Source organism: Arachis ipaensis, chromosome B02, assembly GCF_000816755.2.
Source record: "Arachis ipaensis cultivar K30076 chromosome B02, Araip1.1, whole genome shotgun sequence".
Taxonomy (NCBI): domain Eukaryota; kingdom Viridiplantae; phylum Streptophyta; class Magnoliopsida; order Fabales; family Fabaceae; genus Arachis; species Arachis ipaensis.
In genome coordinates this window covers 102,944,715-102,965,278 of record NC_029786.2, presented here as the reverse complement: position 1 = coordinate 102,965,278, position 20,564 = coordinate 102,944,715, and the positions used below count along the sequence as shown (strand labels likewise).

Here is a 20,564-nt window from a genome sequence, read left to right as displayed (position 1 = left end):
ATTAAACTATATTATTCCTTATTATTTATATATTAATTACTAATTATAGAAACTAATTAGTTAATTATTGAAATAAAAAATAGTTATTTTAGTATAAAAATAAAATTAAAAATTTTTTATTATGAAAAAATACTAGAATTTTATATACTTATTTAATGATAATTTAATTATAAATTTTTTATTATAATTTGTTGAAATTTAATTTTTTTTTAAATATTAATAAAGATATCTATTTTAAATTTTAATTTTAGATTTTTTATTATTTTATATTTTTTATTTACCTATGACAAGTTCTATCAGCATAACTAATAATTTATCAGTTGAACTAATAAATTAATGAATTGGTAGACTAACTTATTCGATCACTAATGCGATTCTTACGACTATACTCGAAGATAAATAAAACTTTTTATTGACTAAAAATATGTGTTATTTTTCAAAAGCAAAGTATTTAAGTCTCTTTGAATGATTAATTTATTTTTATATATTGTATACGAAAAATTTTAAATATTTTATATTTTAAAAAATTAAAATGTTTTTGTATTTTCAATTGAAGTTGTTTGCAGAATGTATTTATCAATGTATGTGAATATCTATACTCTATATATCATTATCAAAATTCATGCCACAATATTTCATTCGAAAACTTGAATTATCATCAAATAAGTTAGTAATATTTTATTGGTAATAATGAGGATTATAAATGTCAATGACTAATAGCTCAAATGGCATAGTCTCCTCATACTCAGGTTGCGGATTCAAATCTCCTATCTTTGATTAAAAAAAATGAAGATTATAAATAAATAGTTAGAACTAGAGAACAATGATAGTATATGTTGGCAAATGTCCTTTTATTTCCATACATCTAAAGTAAAAAATAGATGATAAATAATAAGGATAAAAAAATTTAATACTGGATCAACCAAGTAAAATATACTTAAATAATAGTGCTGCGAAATAAATCAGTAAACTGAAATTTAAAATTTCCATTCAATTAGAGTACAAAACAACCCAATATAAATACTATACACCAATTATAATAGTTGGTTATGACTTGTGATGCTATAGATAATGGATACATCAGAAAAAAAAAATAAACAAACAAGTCGGGTGGCTCCGATTTAGGGTTATTGAAAATATAAAAGTGTGCAACTCGTTCAACCGTCTAAATTCCGTGTTTTTTTTTAAGTTTGCTCGTCTTCTTCCTCTTTCTCTGCATTTGTATTTTTCTTTTTCATGGTATGTAATTCAAAAATTTGTTAGTGTGATTTCTGTTATTATCTAGTAGAACGAGAGAAATGAATGATAGAGTACTTTTGAAAGTGTATTATTTTAGATGATAGAGTACAAAAATAATACACATTTCTATTCAGCTTCTAACAATAACAACAACAATAATAAACTTCTTAACAATAATAATTTTAATTAAAAAATATTAAAAAATAAAAAAAACCTACATCTGGTAAAAATGATAATAATTTCTAAATTCAATTTATAACCACAACAATAATAATTAACCACCGAACAATAATAATTATAATTACGAAATATAAAAAAAATTAAAAAAAAAACTTACATATTTTAGATCACTGAGATAATGTATAACATGAAGTTCATAACGATCAACATTTCTAAATTTTTTTTCTTTGGCATCTTCAGCTTGCTATCACCATGCAAGTTTGGAGGGTGGAAAAAGGAAGAAGAGGAACTGGTAATAGATGTTGTTTGGTGAAAAGAGTAAAGTGAAAACGGATAGTGAGTGTGGGAGCTTAATGTTGGGTAGGGCACCGTTAGAGGGAGCCAGCTGAGCGCGACAAGTGGCAGGGAAAACACAAGTCGGAGGATCCGTTTTCTCACCTACAACACGGACCGTCCGGATAGCATCATACAAGACACACGGTTTGATTTATGGTTTACCTGACACCACACTCAGGTGAAGCATCCCCCTTCTCCATAACTAGGGGTGTGCACGGGTCGGGTGAAATCGGGTTTGATGTGACCCAGACCCGACCCGAAATATATACCGGGCCTATTTATTAGACCCGAACCCGGTCCTAAACCCGATGAAACTTATATACTTTCGGGCCACGATTATACCGGATAAAAACCGGGTGAAAACCGGACCGTTAAGACTACAATACCTTGATACTTTCTTATAAGCTAGCATATGAAAATATCCAAATTTTCAAGACTCCAACCATTATTTGACATGGTAAATTTCACTTAGAAAAATATAACAAGAACCAACTCTTCTTTAAAATTAAAGCATAACCATAATCAATACTAATATTGTCTAATAACACCAAATATTTAAATCAATATAAATAACATAATATTATACATTAGTCTAAAATCTTATGCATTTTAAACATAAAACATTAACTTATAGTCTTATAATAACTAATAACACAAGATATTAAGGTTTACAAAATATTAATTGTGTATGATGACCGGGCCACCGGGCCGACTTCGAGTGACCCGAGCCGTGGAACGGACCCGACCTGAAATAATGACCGGATCTATTTTTGAGATCCTTACCCTACCCTAAACCCGGTGAAATCACACCAAAATAACTCCTAAAATGTTCGAAACTGGATTGGGTCTTCGGACCGGGTCGAGCCATGCACACCCCTATCTATAACGACGTCCAACACATACTATACTTCCATATGAAAATTAAAAAGCGTAACTTGTTATTTAGTTATCGTGACATTCATATATGTTTTTAACTTTTAACTAATTCTATATCAAATATAATGGAATATCTTTAGTTATTTAGTTAGTCCGTTCTCCTTTTAAAAAATAATAGAAAAAAAAAAGAAATAAACAAAGACAATCAATCTATATCTTCATTCTTTCAAGTTTTACTTTTTAGTAAGTTCTTTTTTTCCCATTTTTGTGAAAATTAACAACTGGCATAGCAGCATAGTATGCAAGTTCATCACTTTTTTGCGTGTAAAAACGGACAAACATAGGTACATTCTTAGCATTGCTCAATAATAAATAATAATTGAAATTTAAAACCTAATTTAATAGTTAAAATTTATGAAAAACTAAAGTATCTTATTAAAAAATTTTAAAGATAGATTAAAGTATTTAAAGCCCTATTCACCCAACTATTTATAAACCCCCAGCCATTTGCATTTTTAAACTTTTCTCTCAACTCTCACCAACAAACTAATTTTTCTTTTGTTAAAAAAAAGGTTGCTAGTATTAGAATAAGTACTTTCGTTTGCAAAGGATGGTAAGAAACCTTTTAATGTTGAGAGAAAATTCACCTTAAGGAAAAGACCTTTTAATGATGAGTCTTTTGTTCTGAAAAGCACATCAAAAGAATTGCCTTATTTCTTAAGAGGGTGTGAGTGCAGGACATATTGAAATTCGGCTTTTTTACGTAAATACGCATGGCTTTAACTTTAATTCCCAAAATGCGCATGGTTAAAAATGTTTCTGCAAATGCGCACCCCCAACTCGCAAGGAGCAACCACGAAATGAAAATGATATACACATCAAGGAGGGTGTCCACGAAATGGGATCAGGGAACTGACACAAACCATTTCGTTCCTGCCACAAACGAAATGGAGCAACTCAAGCTTGGTGTCTACGAATTGGACCATTACACGCATGGCAAGCACGAAATGGAGCACTTCACTGATGGCACACACGAAATGGACCAAATCAAGTGTGTCATCCACGAGTTTGGGCATTTCATGGTAGGCACACACGAAATGGCCTTCCTCAAGTGTGGCAGGCACGAAATGGGGTGGGGAGGGGGGCAGTCAAAGCAGCAAGTTTGCAGTTCCTGTACGTGCATGCATTGGGTGAAAGTGAGGCAATTTATTGTTGGGTTGTGAGTTTGAAGCATATAAAAGGAGGTTGTGGGAGGGGAGGGGACCAAAGCAAAGGTAAAAAGGAGAAGTGAAGTAGTGGGTTGCTTCGGTGAAAAAAAAGAGAAGTTGATGAGTAATTTAATTATTAAAATAATGAGTGGAAGTGGAATTAATGTGGAAGAAAATCTTAATAGGTTGGATGAATTTCACATTTCTGCTCATTTACATGTTAAGGTGAGTTTATTTTTTTTAATTAAAATATAAAAAATTTTGTTAATAATTTAAATAATTGTTTTAAACTATTTAATTGTGTTTTGATCTATTTCAATTTCAGCCGGCACGTGTGTTGACTCCGCATGGCACGCTGGTCGATGTTTTCTCTGTAGACGAAGCAGATCCGAGTATGGAGATTAGGAGGCAGATGCTGGAGCCGTATCTAAGAAGAGCCGGCTTCTATTATGCGTCTCTGATAAAGCGTTTTGAGTACGACAACCCAATGATTAGCGCTCTTGTGGAGAGATGGCGTCCTGAGACCCATACATTCCACCTCCCATGGGGTGAGTGTACTATCACTTTGGAGGATGTTGCCATGCAGGTGGGGTTACCAATCGACGGTGAACCGGTCAGTGGCACTCTGAGGTCATGGAGTAAGTACCACCAGAGAGATATTTGGCAATGGTGTGAGGAACTCCTTGGAGAAGTTCCTGACGGACATGTTGGGACCACGAAGTATAACATAAAACTGAAGTGGCTCAGGAGTAGACTGCAACAGATGCCTCTTGACTCTCCCGATGAGGCCCTCGTACGGTATGCACGTTGTTACATTATGTATTTATTGGGTGGCGTTTTACTTCCTGACAAAGCGAACAACACGGTTCACGTACGTTATCTTCCTCTCCTAGCAAACTATGAAGCCATTAGTACATATAGTTGGGGTAGTGCCGTGCTCTGTTGGTTGTATAGAGGCATGTGCCTAGCGACTGATTATAACGTCGAGGGAATGTCTGGTTGTCATACACTGTTGATGTCTTGGATATACTTCAGGCTTCCTTTCTGGGCACCGGACGTGACGAGCCCATACACGTTTATAGGTAGCTACAACGTAATAAATTTTTCTTCCATATGTTCTTTATTTGTGCTTTGTGTTCTTATTTCCTCTGCGTAATTTTTTAAATGTGGTTATAAGATCATTCTGTTCTTTCGCAGGTGGGCGGGCAAGAGAGGAAAGAATGACTACGCCGAGCAACGTCTACAAAGGCACCGGCTTAGGTTGGACAATTTGAAGGTGGATGAGGTAACTATTCCTGTTGCATCACTCTCGCATGATATTGTTTTTTCCCATGAAATTTAGTCTACCTGTGTAAATGACATTTGGATTTGGTAGTTTGTGTGGATGCCATACAGGGATGCACGTATTTTGTCGAGGGTGCCTGCGGACTTTCTTGGTGCTCCGCATGGGGATTTATATACGGCGGTCATGCCACTTATTCTGTTCCGCTGGATCGAGATTGTTAACATCGATAGAGTCATGCGGCAATTTGGCGGCAAACAAGGTCCACCGAACCCTCCATTAAACATAGACACCTTCCATCGCCAGTCGGCTCGAAACGACGATGGATGGTGGCCCATCCGCCTGCAGACATGGTTTGAAGTATGGGCAAACAGACGGACTGTATCATATCGGCTAGAGATTGATAGGGCAGATACCTTGCATCCCAGTCATGATTATTACAGGTGGTATTGCTCGAGAACAAAGAGGTTTCTGTCACCCCCGGAGGCCTTCCATGATCCCCGAGGAGATGATATTCCGAGAGGGGCTCCGGCAGAGTACGGTAGAGGCCCAGTCGTTCAGCTACCAGCAGTTTCGCAGGACAGGAGACGCCATCGTTCCCGCCGTGGAAGATATCAGGCTGTCGGAGCTGATGAGATGCAGGTCCCAGACACTCCAGTTCCGGATCCAGGTCAGGTTAATGTTTGGAGTCAACAGGATCATCCACCGGTGGATGTGAATTTCCCTGGAGATGTCTACTACCCGCAGCCTTTCGTCGCAGAGGACCCCTTTCAGTCATCCACGGTCCATCAGTATAAGCCTTACAATAGTACCTATGAGGAGGGTGGTTCATCGCAGGGGGGCGGTACACAGGACCTGATTGACTCTATGGATCGAGTTGGTTGGACAAACTTTTCATCTTTATTTAACGGCTAGATCAATTCATTCCTTCCCAGGCATCACCACGCACACCCACCGACTTAGGACTTGCACTTCGACCGTCTGATTCAGGTAGTCACCCCCCTGTCGGAAGGAGGAGATCTGTTTATGTAGGTGACACAGCCGGATCCCAGATGCATCTGCGTGATTCCCTCCCTGTTGGCAAGTATTGCCTTTTGCAAGAACTGTGAGAACATCTGGCCACATGCAACCTGTGCTTCTGCCTGCCGACTCTTCTAGACAAACAACGCATTTAAACGGTGGTACGTGGACTTCACAATTGCACACACCAGAAGGTTACGAGTGCCCTTCATCACGGAGTTGATACACTTAGAAAGGTTCGTTGTCATGTGACCATATTGGCGCCCCTCATCGCGGTGTTGGAGCCATTTCGGTGGCTCTAACCCTCTTATCCAAGCCATCATTGCCGGGGACGTGGCTGGATCCTCCGCGCTGATTAACTCTAGGTAGTACTGTGCCTGCTCTTGGGTCTTCGAGTATGCCGCGCTAACAAGATGTCTTTTGGCTTCTTTACTCTTGAAGTTTGTTGCGAAATTGGACGCAATGTGTCTGACACAGTAAACATTGTGTTCCCAGCCACAACCCTCTCGCTCCAGCGCAGCCTTTATGGCAGCATGCCTGTCAGAGATCAGTAGAACATCTGGTTGCGGAGCCACATGTCTCCTTAAGTTGGTCAGAAAGAAGTACCATGCATTTGTGTTCTCCCGTTCCACTAGCGCGAAAGCTATGGGAAGAATGTTGTTGTTTCCGTCCTGTGCTATTCCCATCAACAAGGTACCAGTGTACTTACCATACAGGTGTGTTCCATCAATCGAAACTAGAGGTTTGCAGTGCTTGAATGCCTCAACACACGATGGGAATGACCAGAAAACTTAATGAAACATGACGCTTTCACGATCGAGGGTGTTGCCGACGTAGTATGGTCGGGTTTGTAGGTCAACAATTGTCCCTATGACGAAACGGCAAATTCGTAAGAGCATGAAAACTATTACAAAACTAGTATGCAATCCGATAGATAGGCTTACCTGGAACAAAGGTTTGCAACGCATTGAAGTATCTCTGTAACTGGTTATAAGAATCATCCCAGTCTCCATAAATTCTCGCTATTGCCTTTTGCTTCGCTAGCCAAACCTTTTTGTAAGACACCTTGTATCCGTATGCCGACTCCACGGACCCCTGCAACACTTTTATGCAAATCGTTGCGTCTGCTTGAACCATGGGGAATATGTGCTGGCATATGACATTTGAATCCAGTTGAGCATGATCTTGGGAAGTCGCGGACGCCAAACATGTGTGAGGCCCTTGGTATTTTCGAACTTCCCAAAATCTGGACGCCCTCGTCTTCGCAACCCTCACCATCCAGGAACATTGCTCACCAAAAAGTTTGCATCGACAAACATACCTGGTATGATCTGACTCCACTACTTTGAATTCCTCACTTCGACGTATGTTATAGTTCTTAACAGCAAGCATTGCTGCATCCTTAGTCAGGAATTTCAGGCCAACCTCTAGCTCCATTTCACCTGTCAATCCATAGTTACTGGGTATGTCCTCTGCATTCGTCGAGTTCATTGGACCAAGACTGAGGTGCAGGTAATGGTCGGGGGTGCCGCTGGAAAGAGCTCCGACCCTTGCAACATTGATCGGTTCAACAACACTTGGGATGACCCTTTCGCCCTGAACCGGTTGGGTTTCCGGAACAACCTCTGCTTCCTCTCCACTATCATTCTCAATCTCGTCTTCCTCAGATGAGTCAGCCAACCCGTCGGCCATTCCTTCCGGATATGCAACATGGACATTCGGGAAGGGACGTCGGTCAGGTATTTCTGTATTCTGGGCGGGGGCCACGAAGGCATTAAAGGACGGACTACGACCCCTACCTATGTCCAAAAATGGAATGCCTTCACCAGCACCGGAATTTCGCATTTCCTCCACGTTATTCGAACTAGATGAGCTTCCCCCCACATCTTGGAGCTTCACGCAGAGTTCCATCGAATAGATGCTTCCGATGCTACGATGATATGAAAACATCATCGACACGTGCTGGTCAGATTTAATGTGCATTTTCTGATATGTAAACGAATTAGCTACAGCAACGGGCATCCTGTAAATAAGCGTATTGATCTCCTTTTTTCCAATCAGCCCAGTGTTCATCAGAATCATATTTTTAAGTTGTTGCAGACAAGACTGTGGGGAAATCATTATCCAAAGTGGGTCGTCACACATAAAGGTCACTCCCTCACCTGTATACGAAATTTCACCATTGGGATATATGACCACATAAATATATTCAGATGCTATTATGACACCCAAAAATTAGTGAAACTAGCTCCTGTGAGAGTGGAATTTTCGGAGAAGAAAGAAGGGTAGAAGAAGTGAGAGTGAGGAATGTGGGTTTACTTTTGCTGGCGAAGGGTTTTTATAGCCTAGCCGTTGTCCCAATTCGTGTGCAGTACACACAAATTTGTGACATTTCGTGTGCGGTACAGGAGAGATGGATTCTAAACTCAGCCGTACACCCATTTCGCTTATGCCTGCCGTGAATTCCTCCTTCCATTTCGCTGCTGCCCTCATGGAAATGGGATATCCATTTCGTGTGTGGTTGGCATGACATGGATTGCCCATTTCGTGGGCACCATAATTGAAATGGAGTTCATTTTCATTTCACGGGCAGAGGCCACAAACTGACAATGCGCATTTACAGAAAGATTTCCAGCCATGCGCATTTTGGGAATTAATGTTTTTTAGATGCGCATTTAGGTAAAAAAGCCTTGAAATTCCTTTCTCTCTTGATCTAATCAAATAGGACCATTCTAAAATGTTTCAATAATTATTTGGAACATTATAACTGTTCTAAGTCTAAAAAATAAAAATATTTTACTTAATATATGAATTATTTATTTATCTAGTATAAAAAGACATTTTTGACCAATAAAAAAAATGATAGTTACTACAAGGCTATCTCTAATAATAAGATAAATATGTCCACAATATTGTTATAATTTTGTAAAGTTCTTAAATGTTTTTATTTAAAATTTTAAACTAATATCAAATTAAGATCATTTTTATTTTTTATAATACTTATCCAAACACTGAAAACAAAAGTCCACACATGTCCCTCTCTCTCTCAATTTTTTATAAACGGTTTTTTCTTCGTTTCGTCATAAACGGCTTGTTCTTCTTTCTCCTTTGAATTTTTCGTTGTATTCTGTTCGTTACATTCTGTTCAGATTATTCTACTTACTACATCTTGTATCAGAATTTTTTAATCTACAATACTGTGTTTGTGAATTGGATTTGAGTTTTCGTGAAATAAGTAAGTCTTCGGATAATGGATCATTATAGTTCAAATCAAGTAAATTAGGGCGTACTGGTTCCTTCTTCTCAAAAAAATATTTTTGTGCTATACCTTCATAGATTTTTATACCTTTCTTCATGACTCTCAGTAATTATGATGTTAGTTTCCCTTGTTTGAGTTGTGTTATATTCCAATATTTCAATGCTATGTTTACGGATTTCTATGTTATGCGCAAAATTTTACGAGCTAATGTTTAAATATTTCTGTGCTATAATGTATCTTTCTCCATGATTTTAATTAATTAGGTGGTGTTTGGTTTGAGTGTTTTCATTTTTTTTAACTCAAAATGAAAACTAGAGATAAAAACATATTAGTTTGATTTTAATAAAAACTGTTTCTATGAAAATATTTCTAGAATACGGTGAAATAAGGGAATGCTGATTCTCTTTTTTCATCATTTTTATTTGAAAACTTTAAAAACACGGTCACACATGTAATTATGGAGTGTCTTTTTCGATTCTCATCACAGCCAACAATAAAAAGAACGTATTTTTTCTATCTAAACCTATTTCTCTTTATTCATTTTTTTGTGCCGCCTCCATACTCTCGTTGATATGATAATACTTATGCTCCTTATGTCCAATTATATTAAGTTAAAATATTATTATTTTATTTATATTAATTTATTTTATTTCATAAAATTTATTTGTTCTTTGTATACTTGTCAGGAAGAAAGGAACTACATAAAGTTTAAGAAAAATGAATTTATGTACGAAGGAACTACATAAAATTTAAGAAGAATGAAATAGATTTATAAATGACTATAATATTTTAGGAAGAATAAATACAAGCAAAGAACTCTTAGAGAAACAAGTATTTATTCTTGCGACTAAACTATATTATTCTCTGGTATTTTAAATGTTAATTATTAATTATATAGTAAAAACATACAATAATTTTTTAGATATTATTTTAATTTTATACTCACTTATATTTAAATTAATTATATTTTTTATTATTCATAATTATTAATATAAATTAAATAGAAAATCAAATATTTTTATTAATTACAATATAATTATTTTTTATGATTATATAATAGTTATTAATATTATTTTTTAATAAATACATATAATATATATGGGTCGTGTTAGTGTACAGATCAAAGTTGATATAGATATACAGATTTGTTTTGACTTAGTTTTAGATGTTGACACGTGTTGTTCCTTTCTTGCAGCATGTAGCTGGCTCAGTGGAGGGGGCGTGAGCTCATGGAAGGTGGGATGGAGCCGGCTTGGTGGGGGTGTAGTTGAACGGGGTTTTGATCGTCTCGCGTTCCGTTGGAGGGAGGCTGGCGACATGGGCCTTGTTTGGGGCCAAAAAACCAAAAAAGGTTGGAACCCAGCCTTTGGGTCTTGGCTTCAACCATCTGATAACATTGAAGGAAGCCCTAAGTGCAGTGAGGAGGACCGACGTCGCTGTTGTTGTTGCTGCCGCTCGTGTCGGTGGCGCGCGGGATCCGCTCGTGGTCAAATTGGTCCGAGGCGGTGAAGGTGCTGGCCCACTGCGCGAGGCCCTAGTTTCATCGTGGTAGGTGTGGAGTTGAGGAACAGCGAGTCGTCATCCTGGTAAGTAAGGAGCTGCGTGGTCCCTATCCTCATTCATCCTTCATAATTACCCTTTAATAATGGGCAATGGTATAGGATTAACCAGATCGTGAATGGTGTCATGTTCTTTGTTGTGTTAGTGTATAAGTGAGAAAATACAGTAGATAGAAAATTAGTTAAGAGAAGTGATATTTTGATGCTGGGGTAAATAATTTTTTAATCCAATTGTAAGAGTAATTAATTTTGTTGGAAAAATATATGTTGCAGGAGGCAAAGAAAACAACGAACAAGTGCTGTAATTAGAAGCTAAACAACTATAGAGTACTTAGTTTGGTGTTATGGATGATGATTCTTGGTTTTGAAAATGGTTAGACTAATATTAATAGAAAATATTGTTCCTACTAACATTTTTCACTTTTAAGGTTACCATCCCAATTAAAATTCACCATATAGCTCATACTGAATACTGATGCTTTTACATTTCTACAATGATATGATTATATAAAGAAGTGATTTTCCATTCCATCAATTTGACTAGATTGTTATCCATTTAGTTACTCTCTTAACTTCCTCATCCATTATTACATAGAGGTGTATGTATGAAATTGTCACATGTGAGGTAAATAAAGGAAACAGCTAGCTGCCTCAAAAGATATACAAATGTCCCTGCTTACCAATATTGAATTGAATTTCCAATTCTTCACCTTACATTGTATTTTTCTACTGCTGTGTAGTTTTCATTTAATTTAGTTCAATCAAAGACGTTATTTATTACTCTGGGAATTGATTGGATGGTAGGCAGGATAAGGAAGGTTAGATTTTTTGTTTCATGCCATGTATGGGATTCACAATGAAGCTTGTATAGGAGGTATAGTAAGATGTTCAACAGGTTGTATATTATAATACATGTTATTGGTTAAAGTATGTTAATTCCTGTGGTAATGAGGTGGAGAGGGTGCTCCACCCCGTCGTTAATAGGTGTGACGAGAACCGCTTTGTCCCGAACCAAGGCTGTAGCTTGTTAGTATTTTTGTTGATGTTATTAGTTAAGAATAGTTACAATTGATGAGCTATGGTGAGGGTGGTAACACCTCTATGAACCATGTTTTGCACTGAACCCAGAAACAGCTGAATTAATTTTACTGTTAAGAAAGAGAGTTGATGGTAGCTAATTTGTCGATTGGTTAGTTATGCGCTTAAATTTTTTTTCTTTTGCTGTGAAGGTGTGGTTGGATTCACCAGTTATTAACGTTGTATTGTATTATAATGAGTTGCTTTTCGTCAATTTGAAATAGTCCTTGTTGAATTGTATGTTAAAATAGATTCAATGCAGTGGTTGTATACCTTATTTATGGAAGTGAATATTTCCTTCGTTGTATATTTGTGGTTCTAGTTTTTAGTGTATATCTGCTGCGATCATGACTTGCATTTATTTTATTTGTATGGATTCAGGGTAGAACGTTGCACAACGTTGGCCGATGGAGTTCAACCGTATCTTCGACAGTGAGGGTCAAGACTCGGATGGGGACAGTTCAGATGATTGTTCTGGACATTATCATGGTACTGACGAAGAATACGATGAAGAGGAGGGTTTTGAGGCCCAATGTGGTCCCAAAGCGAGGGAAAAAGGTGTTGGTGATGGGGTCAATTGTAGGGGGTCTGGCAGTGCAAGTGAGGAGGCAGGCGGCATGCCAAGCCGGCAAGTCTTCGCGGATGACTTCCTGGGCAGAGAGTTTGCAACCGAGGAGGATGCTTACGCTGCGTACAAGGAGTTTGCCAGAGTCAGGGGTTTTGGAGTTCGGAAGGGAGATGTAGCTCGGGTTAATGGGGTTTTGGTCAGAAGAGACTTTTTTTGCCATCGACAAGGGACAAGACATCCCAAGCACTACGACCGTCCTGAGCGAGTAAGGGAGGAGAGGCTCGAGAGCCGGACGGATTGTAAGGCAAAGTTAAAGATTTACTACGATGTGCAACACAGCGTTTGGAAGGTGAGAACCATCATGGACGAGCACAACCACGAGCTTGCCCCGGCGATGTTCACACATCTCCTCCCCAGTCACCGGAAGATGAGTGACGGCGATAAGGCACAAGTGGATAGTTTCAAACAGTTTGGGATTGCAACATCAAAAATAATGGCTTACATGGCTGGGCAGTCTGGTGGATATGGCATGCTTCGATTTACGAAGAGGAATTTGTATAATTATGTTCATCGGCAAAGGGTTGCGCGAATATGTGATGGTGATGCAGCAGCAACTATCAGTTACTTGGAAGGGAAGGCGAATGCAGACATGATGACGGTCGCACGCTACACACGGACTGAAGAGAATCGTTTGGGTAGCCTATTTTGGGTGGATGGTGAGATGATGTCGGATTATCAGGTCTTTGGTGATGTCCTGGCATTTGATTCCACGTATCGTTCTAACAAGTACAGGAAGCCGCTGGTGGTTTTCTCTGGTTCAAACCACCACAGACAGACATGCATATTCGGGTTCGCGCTACTGGAGGATGAAGAGGTTCGAACTTACCGGTGGGTGTTGTTGAACCTGTTGGATGTTATGGGACAGAAGAAGCACTGTGTAGTGGTGACGGATGGGGACAAGGCGATGCGTACTGCAATTGCGGAGGTGATGCCAAGCGCGACGCATAGGCTGTGCGGGTGGCACCTGGAGAAGAACTGCGTTCAAAGGGTTAAGGACACAGAATTCCGCAAGGTTTTTAAGAAAGCTTTGTATGCAAATTTTGAAATCGACGACTTTGAGGAGTATTGGAAGACATCGGTTGAGTCGCTCGGCCTACTTGATAATATTTGGGTTCAAAGCACATATGAAACCAGAGAAAGCTGGGCAACGGCCTACCTAAGGGGCACCTTCTGTGCGAGATACAGGACTACTTCAAGATGTGAAGGCATAAATGCTTTTATTAAGGGATTTCTTAAATCGACTGATAGCATTTTGGAGCTCGTACACAGTTTAGATCAGGTTGTAAAAGATTATCGTAATAATGAAGTAACAGCCCAATTCTATTCCACGTGTTATACTCCGGTGCTAACGACCGGCCTTGATTCGATCGAGCTGTTTGCCTCAAAGGTGTATACACGAGCAGTTTTCAGAGAAGTAAAGAAACAGATCAAGGGCGTTGCTACGTTACTGTTTCGGGGCAAGGATAGCATTTGCACCACTAGTGTATACCAATTTTTGAAGATGGGAAAACCTAAGAAAACACACAAGGTGTTGTATGATCCGAACGAGGAAAAGATTGAGTGTGAGTGTTCAATGTGGAACAGTGAGGGAATTCCATGTAGTCACATCTTCTGTGTGATGAAGTACGAGGGTTTGGAACAAATCCCGGAGAGCCTTATTTTGAGCAGGTGGTGCAAGGATGCAAAGGACTGGCGGTCGAAACCATCCCAAGTTACAGATAGCCATCAAGGACGCTTGCTTCGATATGGTGCCCTTACCGGGCTGATGAGTTTGGTTGCTAAACTTGGCTCTGAAGATGCCGAGGAGTTTGTGGTGGCTAGGGATGGCATTGCCAACCTCGCGGAGGAACTTCAACGAAGAGCGTACGATCGGGTCGGAAGCCAACTTGGGCTGTCGTCGCTGTCGGCACTCAATGACCCACTGGTTGCAAAAACAAAGGGGGCTCCGAGAAAGGGCAAGGAACCGGAACCGGAACCGGGCACACAATCTGAGGTTCCAACGAAGCGACGACGTTGTACAAGCTGTGGGGTTCCTGGTCATACAAAAAGGACATGCAGCTGGCGTCGCGAGCATCGCGGGGCCGGCACTGAGGGTGGAAAGGTCCCAGGTTGCGTGGAGTGCTCCTCTGATGTCCGTAGTTTCCCGTCCGCAACTGCGAAGGTAAAGTTTTCAGGGAAATTCGATGTTAGTGTGCGAGTTATACCCTATTCTGAGCCACCTAAGCTAGGAAACTGTTAACGATGACACCATACGATAGACCAAAACTTAATAGAATTATTTGCATTATAAAAAAAATGGTTAAGTAGGTTGATGAGGCTGTTGGTCATGCATTAGCGCGATGTATTTGGTTCGTAATAGATGTTTCATGATAGTTCAATTCCAGTGATGCATTGCATGCATGAGAAATGGGTTATAGCTGCATTTTGGTGAGTTATATGACTGTTGTATGCAGGTGTGGGAGGCGATTAATTCCGACACCGGCGACAACGGCCGCACCGCTCCAACCCGTGCTGAGGGTGCAGAAATGACGTCCAATCATGGCTGTAGTCGTACGGCTTGCAACCCCCTAATGGGTGTTGGGGGTGGGGGGACAAACATCTTTCTCGGCGGGCAACACATTGAACAGTTCTTTGCTTCGCAAGGTTGCTCGGTCAAAAAAGGAGAGTCTCATGGAACCGCTGCCAGCCCAAGTATGTCTAATCCGACAAGGCACACAAACGACGAACTGTTCGAGCATTGGCTTTCACAGGTAGATGTGGAAAAACTTGTGGTTTGTGTTAAGTTGAGTAATTTTCCCCTATTATGTTTTTATATTAAGTTGCATGGATTGTTGATGGACTGTGCTGGTTTTGACGCCGTGAATAGAATGCTGCGGGAAGGCCCTCGTCCAGCAGAAGGCATGGGTGGACATAGATGCAGTGACATGGCTGTTGAGAAGAAACAGGCATGAGCAATTTGGCTTGCATTAGGCAGCACCATAACACTGGGATAAGCATGTTGATGGGGTCACATTTTTCTTATTATACTCAGAGGACTCTAGTGGGCATGCCTATTGGTGACTTGGGGTTGTAATATTTCGGTGTAAATTCAATGATCACTTGTGCAGTAGCTAGTTATTAGGGGAGGACATGTGGTTGTGAACCTATGAGGTCTACTAGTACTGTAACACTTCTCTGTGTAATAGAGATGTCCATGAATTTGTATTATGATTAATGAGCTGTTCTCTGTTCCTAATTTGTGAGGTGTTGATGGCATGAAAATGATAGAAACACGTGCTGAAATAGCTACTAAGAACCATGAATCTGCAGGGACGGATACATGTCCACTGGGGTGGGGTCCACCAACCCAGGTGTGGCTGAAATTTTATTTCCCTAGTAAAATTCTTTATTTGGTGCCAATACATAGTTAAATTTTTTCCAACCATCACTGAATGGAATCAATGAGATTGATAGGAAGGGTGACGCAGCAGCGAACAAGTTCGTGACTCTAATAGTCACAAAGAAACAAACTTGTTGTATTTGAGTCGGTAACTTTCAGCTGCACATGATAAAGCAATTGAAAATTGGGATAGACCTTTATATATGGTTGAGTGGAAATCCTTCACGAACGTGTGGGTGTAGATATCTATCATGAATTTGTTCAGTATCATAGCAAATTTGTTCACTGGAGAAAGCTGTTAGATATCTATCATGAATTTGTTCACTATCATAGCAAATTTGTTCTCCGGAGAAAGCTGTTAGACATTGTTTTCATTACAGTGACAAGCAAATTATGTTGTCGTTAACAAATGAAATAGCCGTGCAACCAAATTTGCGTTGTCTAGGTTCCGATAGATGGTTTCAAAATGCAGAAAAATAATCACACAAAAATTTGATCCTTTTTTATTGTCATCTTATTTTTGCCGATGTAAACTACTCTTCTCGGATTGAAAACCTCTTGGAAAGCCCTCATGGGCTTACCATAGAATAATATTTATGTTTGCCATTGTTAGCTCTTAGTGGCCCAACATAGAAACCCAAAAAAAAAAAACACAAGTCATGAAGAGCAACTATATCCCCGTTAACTTGAATCAGACCCCAAGAGTGTACAAGATGGAGGAACATGGGTTGTGTTACACATGTCCTATGCAGATAAATAAGAACCTTAAAACCTTGTTAGTTTGCAGTAACCTATACTACGAATTCCGGGACCTCTGGTGGGTTCCATGTACATCCAAAAGGATACCGGTTCCAGTAAAGATTCAAAGTATATCCTTTAAAAATTACATAATCAAAACAAGCATATAGGTAAATTTCACCCTGGCATGCAAAAAAAAGGTTCCTTCCCATAAGGTAGTGACACAAAATATATACCAAGCAGCGCCAAAATATATACCACGCGCAACCGTTCCAACCAAAATGAACCCAATGCTACACAAGTTTCTGTTTCCAATGTCGAAATGCTTTGGAGACAGCGTCTTCTGCCAGTTTGTTGTGGGACTTCATCACCAAATCCACCGCCAAGCGCATCCGAGTCGCATTGTAGACATGCTGAAACAACATAACAAGTGAATAGTAGTGTTAGCTACTTAATAGAGGACTCGTGTTTCCATAGTTCATAATAATCTTAACGCATTCAACGTGAACATCAGACTAGCTCTACCTGTACCCCGTAATCTTGCCACAAGTGCTCTCGAATCATCCACTGGGCGACCCACACACCACAGTCCATGCTGTTTGGCCACAAACAGGTCAAAAATTGAGAGTTTTGTTGTTATTAGGCAATACAGAATAGATTACAGCTGAATGTATGCAGGGAAATCACAAATATAAACAAAATATGGAAATAAAGGGTCTTACGAGTCCCCCTGCTGTTGAGGCACCTCCGGCTCCTCGAACTCGAACGTTGAGAACCTGGGACGCATCGCCTCAGGTCCCGATAGCCAGGATTTTCCAAGCGTCACACCCTCCAGGTAAAGTGCCTACAAAATACAATCAGAATTCTTAGATACCAATGATGTATCTTGGCCGGTTGACACAAGGCCATGTATTGGTGCCATGAATGCCACGGCGTACCACCCGAATAATTGCCGTCTTCCTAGCATCCGCTTCACGTGGGTCTCGAAGTGAGTCCAGGTAGACCAGCTTCATCCGCGGGATGTCCACTATCATCAGGTACCAGTGTTGGTCACTCCACATAGGCTGATAAATCTGTAAATTAATCCGGACAAATGGTAAGAATGAAAAGCAGAACAATGTGGTTACCATGCACATAAATACATGAACCCGGCAACGGTGTACCTACCCTGGTGGTCTGGTCAACCTTGCTACGCATGTAGTTGTTGCGTATCGACGTCATGTTCGCCGATGTCAGCGACCGGCCGCAAAGTGCAGCTTGCTGCGATGAAAAAACCGTTATTTAAACACAGGCTTCACATGTGGGTTACCAACAAAACTTACTTGCGAAACCAACAACTTAAACTACAGGTCGGTTACTTACAATGGCTGTGAGGAAAGAAGTGTAGCAATGGGTTTTAGAAATAATAATCACACTCATCATGACTTTTATAACACCGTCGGAATGGCTCGGTTTGACCAGGTGCACCAAGGATTACACGTGTGCACGAACAGGCTAAGTCATATGTTTGCATGAATGGAAACTAAGTAATTTAATGCAAGATATATCCGATCAACAATTCACATGCGGAGAGCATAGTTCACGGCTTGAGGCCGTTATTCCCCTTAAGATTAACAGAAACACCAGCAAACAATATGATCACAAGTTTGTTTGTGCGATGTGAACAAACATACCATGATAATCGTGGGAAGGAACCAACAACTGCGCTTCGACCCATTCGTCAGCATGCGCACCACAGCATTTAGCACCTACACACACAGCAACGTACAAACCATGTCAATATAAGTAAGCATGTGCATTGACGCAGGTTGGGAAGGAGGGGATCGATACATGCTGGAACAGACTCAACTGTTAATTTTATTTTTTTTTACCAACTTTCGTTTTAAATTAAGTCTTACTTAAAGTTTTTAAAATTTTCATTTCTGCCGCCTTTTTTATTAAGTTTTAAGCTAATTCATCAAGAAATTATAAAAACCACACAAGTTTCCAAAATAATACCAAAATTTTTGAATAATAGAACAAACATCAAATTTAAAAAAATATATAATGAAAACTTCCACTAGACAAATAATACTATAGAGACCTATTTAACAGAAAGTACTAACTTCTAAATGTTGCGAGATGAGTACATTATTGGGGATTTTTATTGGAAAAAACAAAATTTCATTTAGAACTAATGATGTTTAAAATAACTTTAATTTTGGGCCAGATCAACTTGCACTTTATTTTACTTAGGTTAAATAATATTTATACATGTAATTAGAGATGTTGCTTTTATTCATTTAACAATATCACATATTTGTAATTAATTCATGTTAACGCAGAAAACGTATTTAAATACAGTTTCTTGTAATAAAAGACATGTATGATGAAATTGCGTACGTATGTACACGGGCTAACTATTTGTTATTTGTTTTTTATGTGAAACTTTTTTTCTTTGGTTTCATGACTGGAGTACCAGAGAGTACTGAGAGTTTTACAAAAATATTAAAATTGAATGAGATAAAAAAAATATAACACGTATCTGTTAATTATTATTACTTATCTTAAAATTGTATGGTTCATATTCAGTTGTATCTCTTAATTATTCTTGCTTGTGACAATTATTTAGGAGCCCAAAGTATTTTATGTCATGAATGTTGTAATAAATAAACTTTTTCATTCAATGAGTGGTAGTTAATATTTGAAATTTATAGAGTAGATCAACTGTTTAAGGATACTTACGTCGTCAACAACCTCACGTTTCGGGGCAAGAGTCATCAGTGCTCCTCTACTTGCAAAGCAGTCGCCGACGTCGACCAGAACCTCACTGCACGTATTGTAACATGAACAGCAAGATGTTACTATGACCATGCTTTACATAGCTTAACAACGATGTGGCACGTTGGAATCAATGTGGTCACAACTGAGTGAAGTTGGAAGAGATGACTGTTAACACAACATAACCAGAATACGAACCTCTCTGAAAGATCTTGGTTGAAAATGTAAGCGGCGACTGCCAAGTCCACTAAAGACAAGTTCATTTCTTCCGTCGGACGGAAGACCAAGTTCATGGACTACGAGATGCCCAATGAGTTATAGTTAAGGCCAGCAGATAAGACATGGTGAATAAACTAACCCAAAACGCCAAAACTCTTATCATCACACGTATACACGCACCTTTGGAATGGCCTCCACATGTATACTATGTTGTCCGCTTAAGTTGACGACTCCAGTAGAATCTAAAGGATGGACATCGCGCTTCTGCCGGCCAGGAGGGCTCGTGGCCTCCACTGCAGGTTTTGGAGTTATGCGCCCTCGACTCTTGCCCACGCCGTCATCCGAAGTAAGATCCACCTGGAACACATTCATCGAATGGGTTTGCAGATAACCGGCAGATGAAAATAGCTCAATAAAAATGTATTGGAACGAGACAACGGTCAGGGTGCAGCCGAACCGTGGTTCCTTCCGACCTTTGCATGGTTTCCTCATTTGTTTTTTTGATCTCTTGGTGGTAAAGGGAATGTGATCCACGGTAAAGTTAGTGTCAATGACGGGACCTTTTTTCGGCTCCGGGCCTGTGATAATGTTTCCCTGCCGGCAAGTCTTGCTTGTTTTCTTTGGTGCGTGATTCCTTTTCGGTACTTTGATCGCGGGGGTCCTTCGGCAGCATTCGCATTCCCCGCAACGCCCTTTAGTAGGCTCACCAGCCAACACATGCGCCCTCTGCCCGGTAAGCAACTTGATTGCATCCCTTATCTCCGAAACCACCGCAGCATGGCGGGAAACGGCGTCAGACAGTCT

The 20,564-nt window shown here is 39.6% G+C and overlaps 3 protein-coding genes across 5 annotated transcripts in view; 1 reads left to right on the top strand and 2 right to left on the bottom strand.

Moving 5' to 3' along the window:
• Window positions 6,108-8,163, bottom strand: LOC107627918. The gene is made up of 4 exons (XM_021117089.1): window positions 7,086-8,163; window positions 6,948-7,009; window positions 6,330-6,845; window positions 6,108-6,275 (listed from the first exon to the last, which is right to left on the bottom strand). Exons 1-4 carry the CDS (start codon window positions 8,161-8,163, stop codon window positions 6,108-6,110), a joined length of 1,824 nt encoding a protein of 607 aa, XP_020972748.1.
• LOC107626086 (protein FAR1-RELATED SEQUENCE 5-like) lies at window positions 10,577-15,899 on the top strand. Of its 3 annotated transcripts, none has more exons than XM_021116443.1 (4): window positions 10,577-10,986; window positions 12,412-14,825; window positions 15,118-15,414; window positions 15,531-15,899. In XM_021116443.1, exons 2-4 carry the CDS (start codon window positions 12,444-12,446, stop codon window positions 15,576-15,578), a joined length of 2,727 nt encoding a protein of 908 aa, XP_020972102.1. In that variant the 5' UTR covers window positions 10,577-10,986; window positions 12,412-12,443; the 3' UTR covers window positions 15,579-15,899. The 3 variants fall into 3 exon arrangements, with proteins under 3 accessions (XP_020972102.1, XP_016184351.1, XP_016184350.1); XM_016328865.2 differs by having other exon boundaries at window positions 10,577-10,990; window positions 12,418-14,825; XM_016328864.2 differs by having other exon boundaries at window positions 10,578-10,986; window positions 12,418-14,825.
• LOC107627917 overlaps window positions 16,704-20,564 on the bottom strand; it is a 5,146-nt gene continuing 1,285 nt past the window's right edge. The window contains exons 4-12 of the mRNA XM_021117088.1: window positions 19,941-20,562; window positions 19,740-19,837; window positions 19,506-19,590; window positions 18,455-18,529; window positions 17,949-18,041; window positions 17,720-17,854; window positions 17,504-17,625; window positions 17,307-17,376; window positions 16,704-17,194 (exon numbers count right to left, since the gene is read on the bottom strand). Coding sequence (XP_020972747.1) covers window positions 17,075-17,194; window positions 17,307-17,376; window positions 17,504-17,625; window positions 17,720-17,854; window positions 17,949-18,041; window positions 18,455-18,529; window positions 19,506-19,590; window positions 19,740-19,837; window positions 19,941-20,562 — 1,420 coding nt within the window. The 3' untranslated portion in view covers window positions 16,704-17,074. The remainder of the gene's footprint in view (window positions 17,195-17,306; window positions 17,377-17,503; window positions 17,626-17,719; window positions 17,855-17,948; window positions 18,042-18,454; window positions 18,530-19,505; window positions 19,591-19,739; window positions 19,838-19,940; window positions 20,563-20,564) is intronic.

Excerpts from the sequence above, each read along its gene's own strand:
- LOC107627918 (XM_021117089.1), bottom strand. The coding sequence starts at position 8,163 with ATGCCCGTTGCTGTAGCTAATTCGTTTACATATCAGAAAATGCACATT. Across the intron at positions 6,846-6,947 it reads ACACCCTCGATCGTGAAAGC|TACACTGGTACCTTGTTGAT; the intron begins GTCATGTTTCAT and ends CTGTATGGTAAG. Across the intron at positions 6,276-6,329 it reads AGGGCACTCGTAACCTTCTG|AAGAGTCGGCAGGCAGAAGC; the intron begins GTGTGTGCAATT and ends TTGTTTGTCTAG.
- LOC107626086 (XM_021116443.1), top strand. The coding sequence starts at position 12,444 with ATGGAGTTCAACCGTATCTTCGACAGTGAGGGTCAAGACTCGGATGGG. Across the intron at positions 14,826-15,117 it reads TCCCGTCCGCAACTGCGAAG|GTGTGGGAGGCGATTAATTC; the intron begins GTAAAGTTTTCA and ends TGTTGTATGCAG. Across the intron at positions 15,415-15,530 it reads TCGAGCATTGGCTTTCACAG|AATGCTGCGGGAAGGCCCTC; the intron begins GTAGATGTGGAA and ends CGCCGTGAATAG.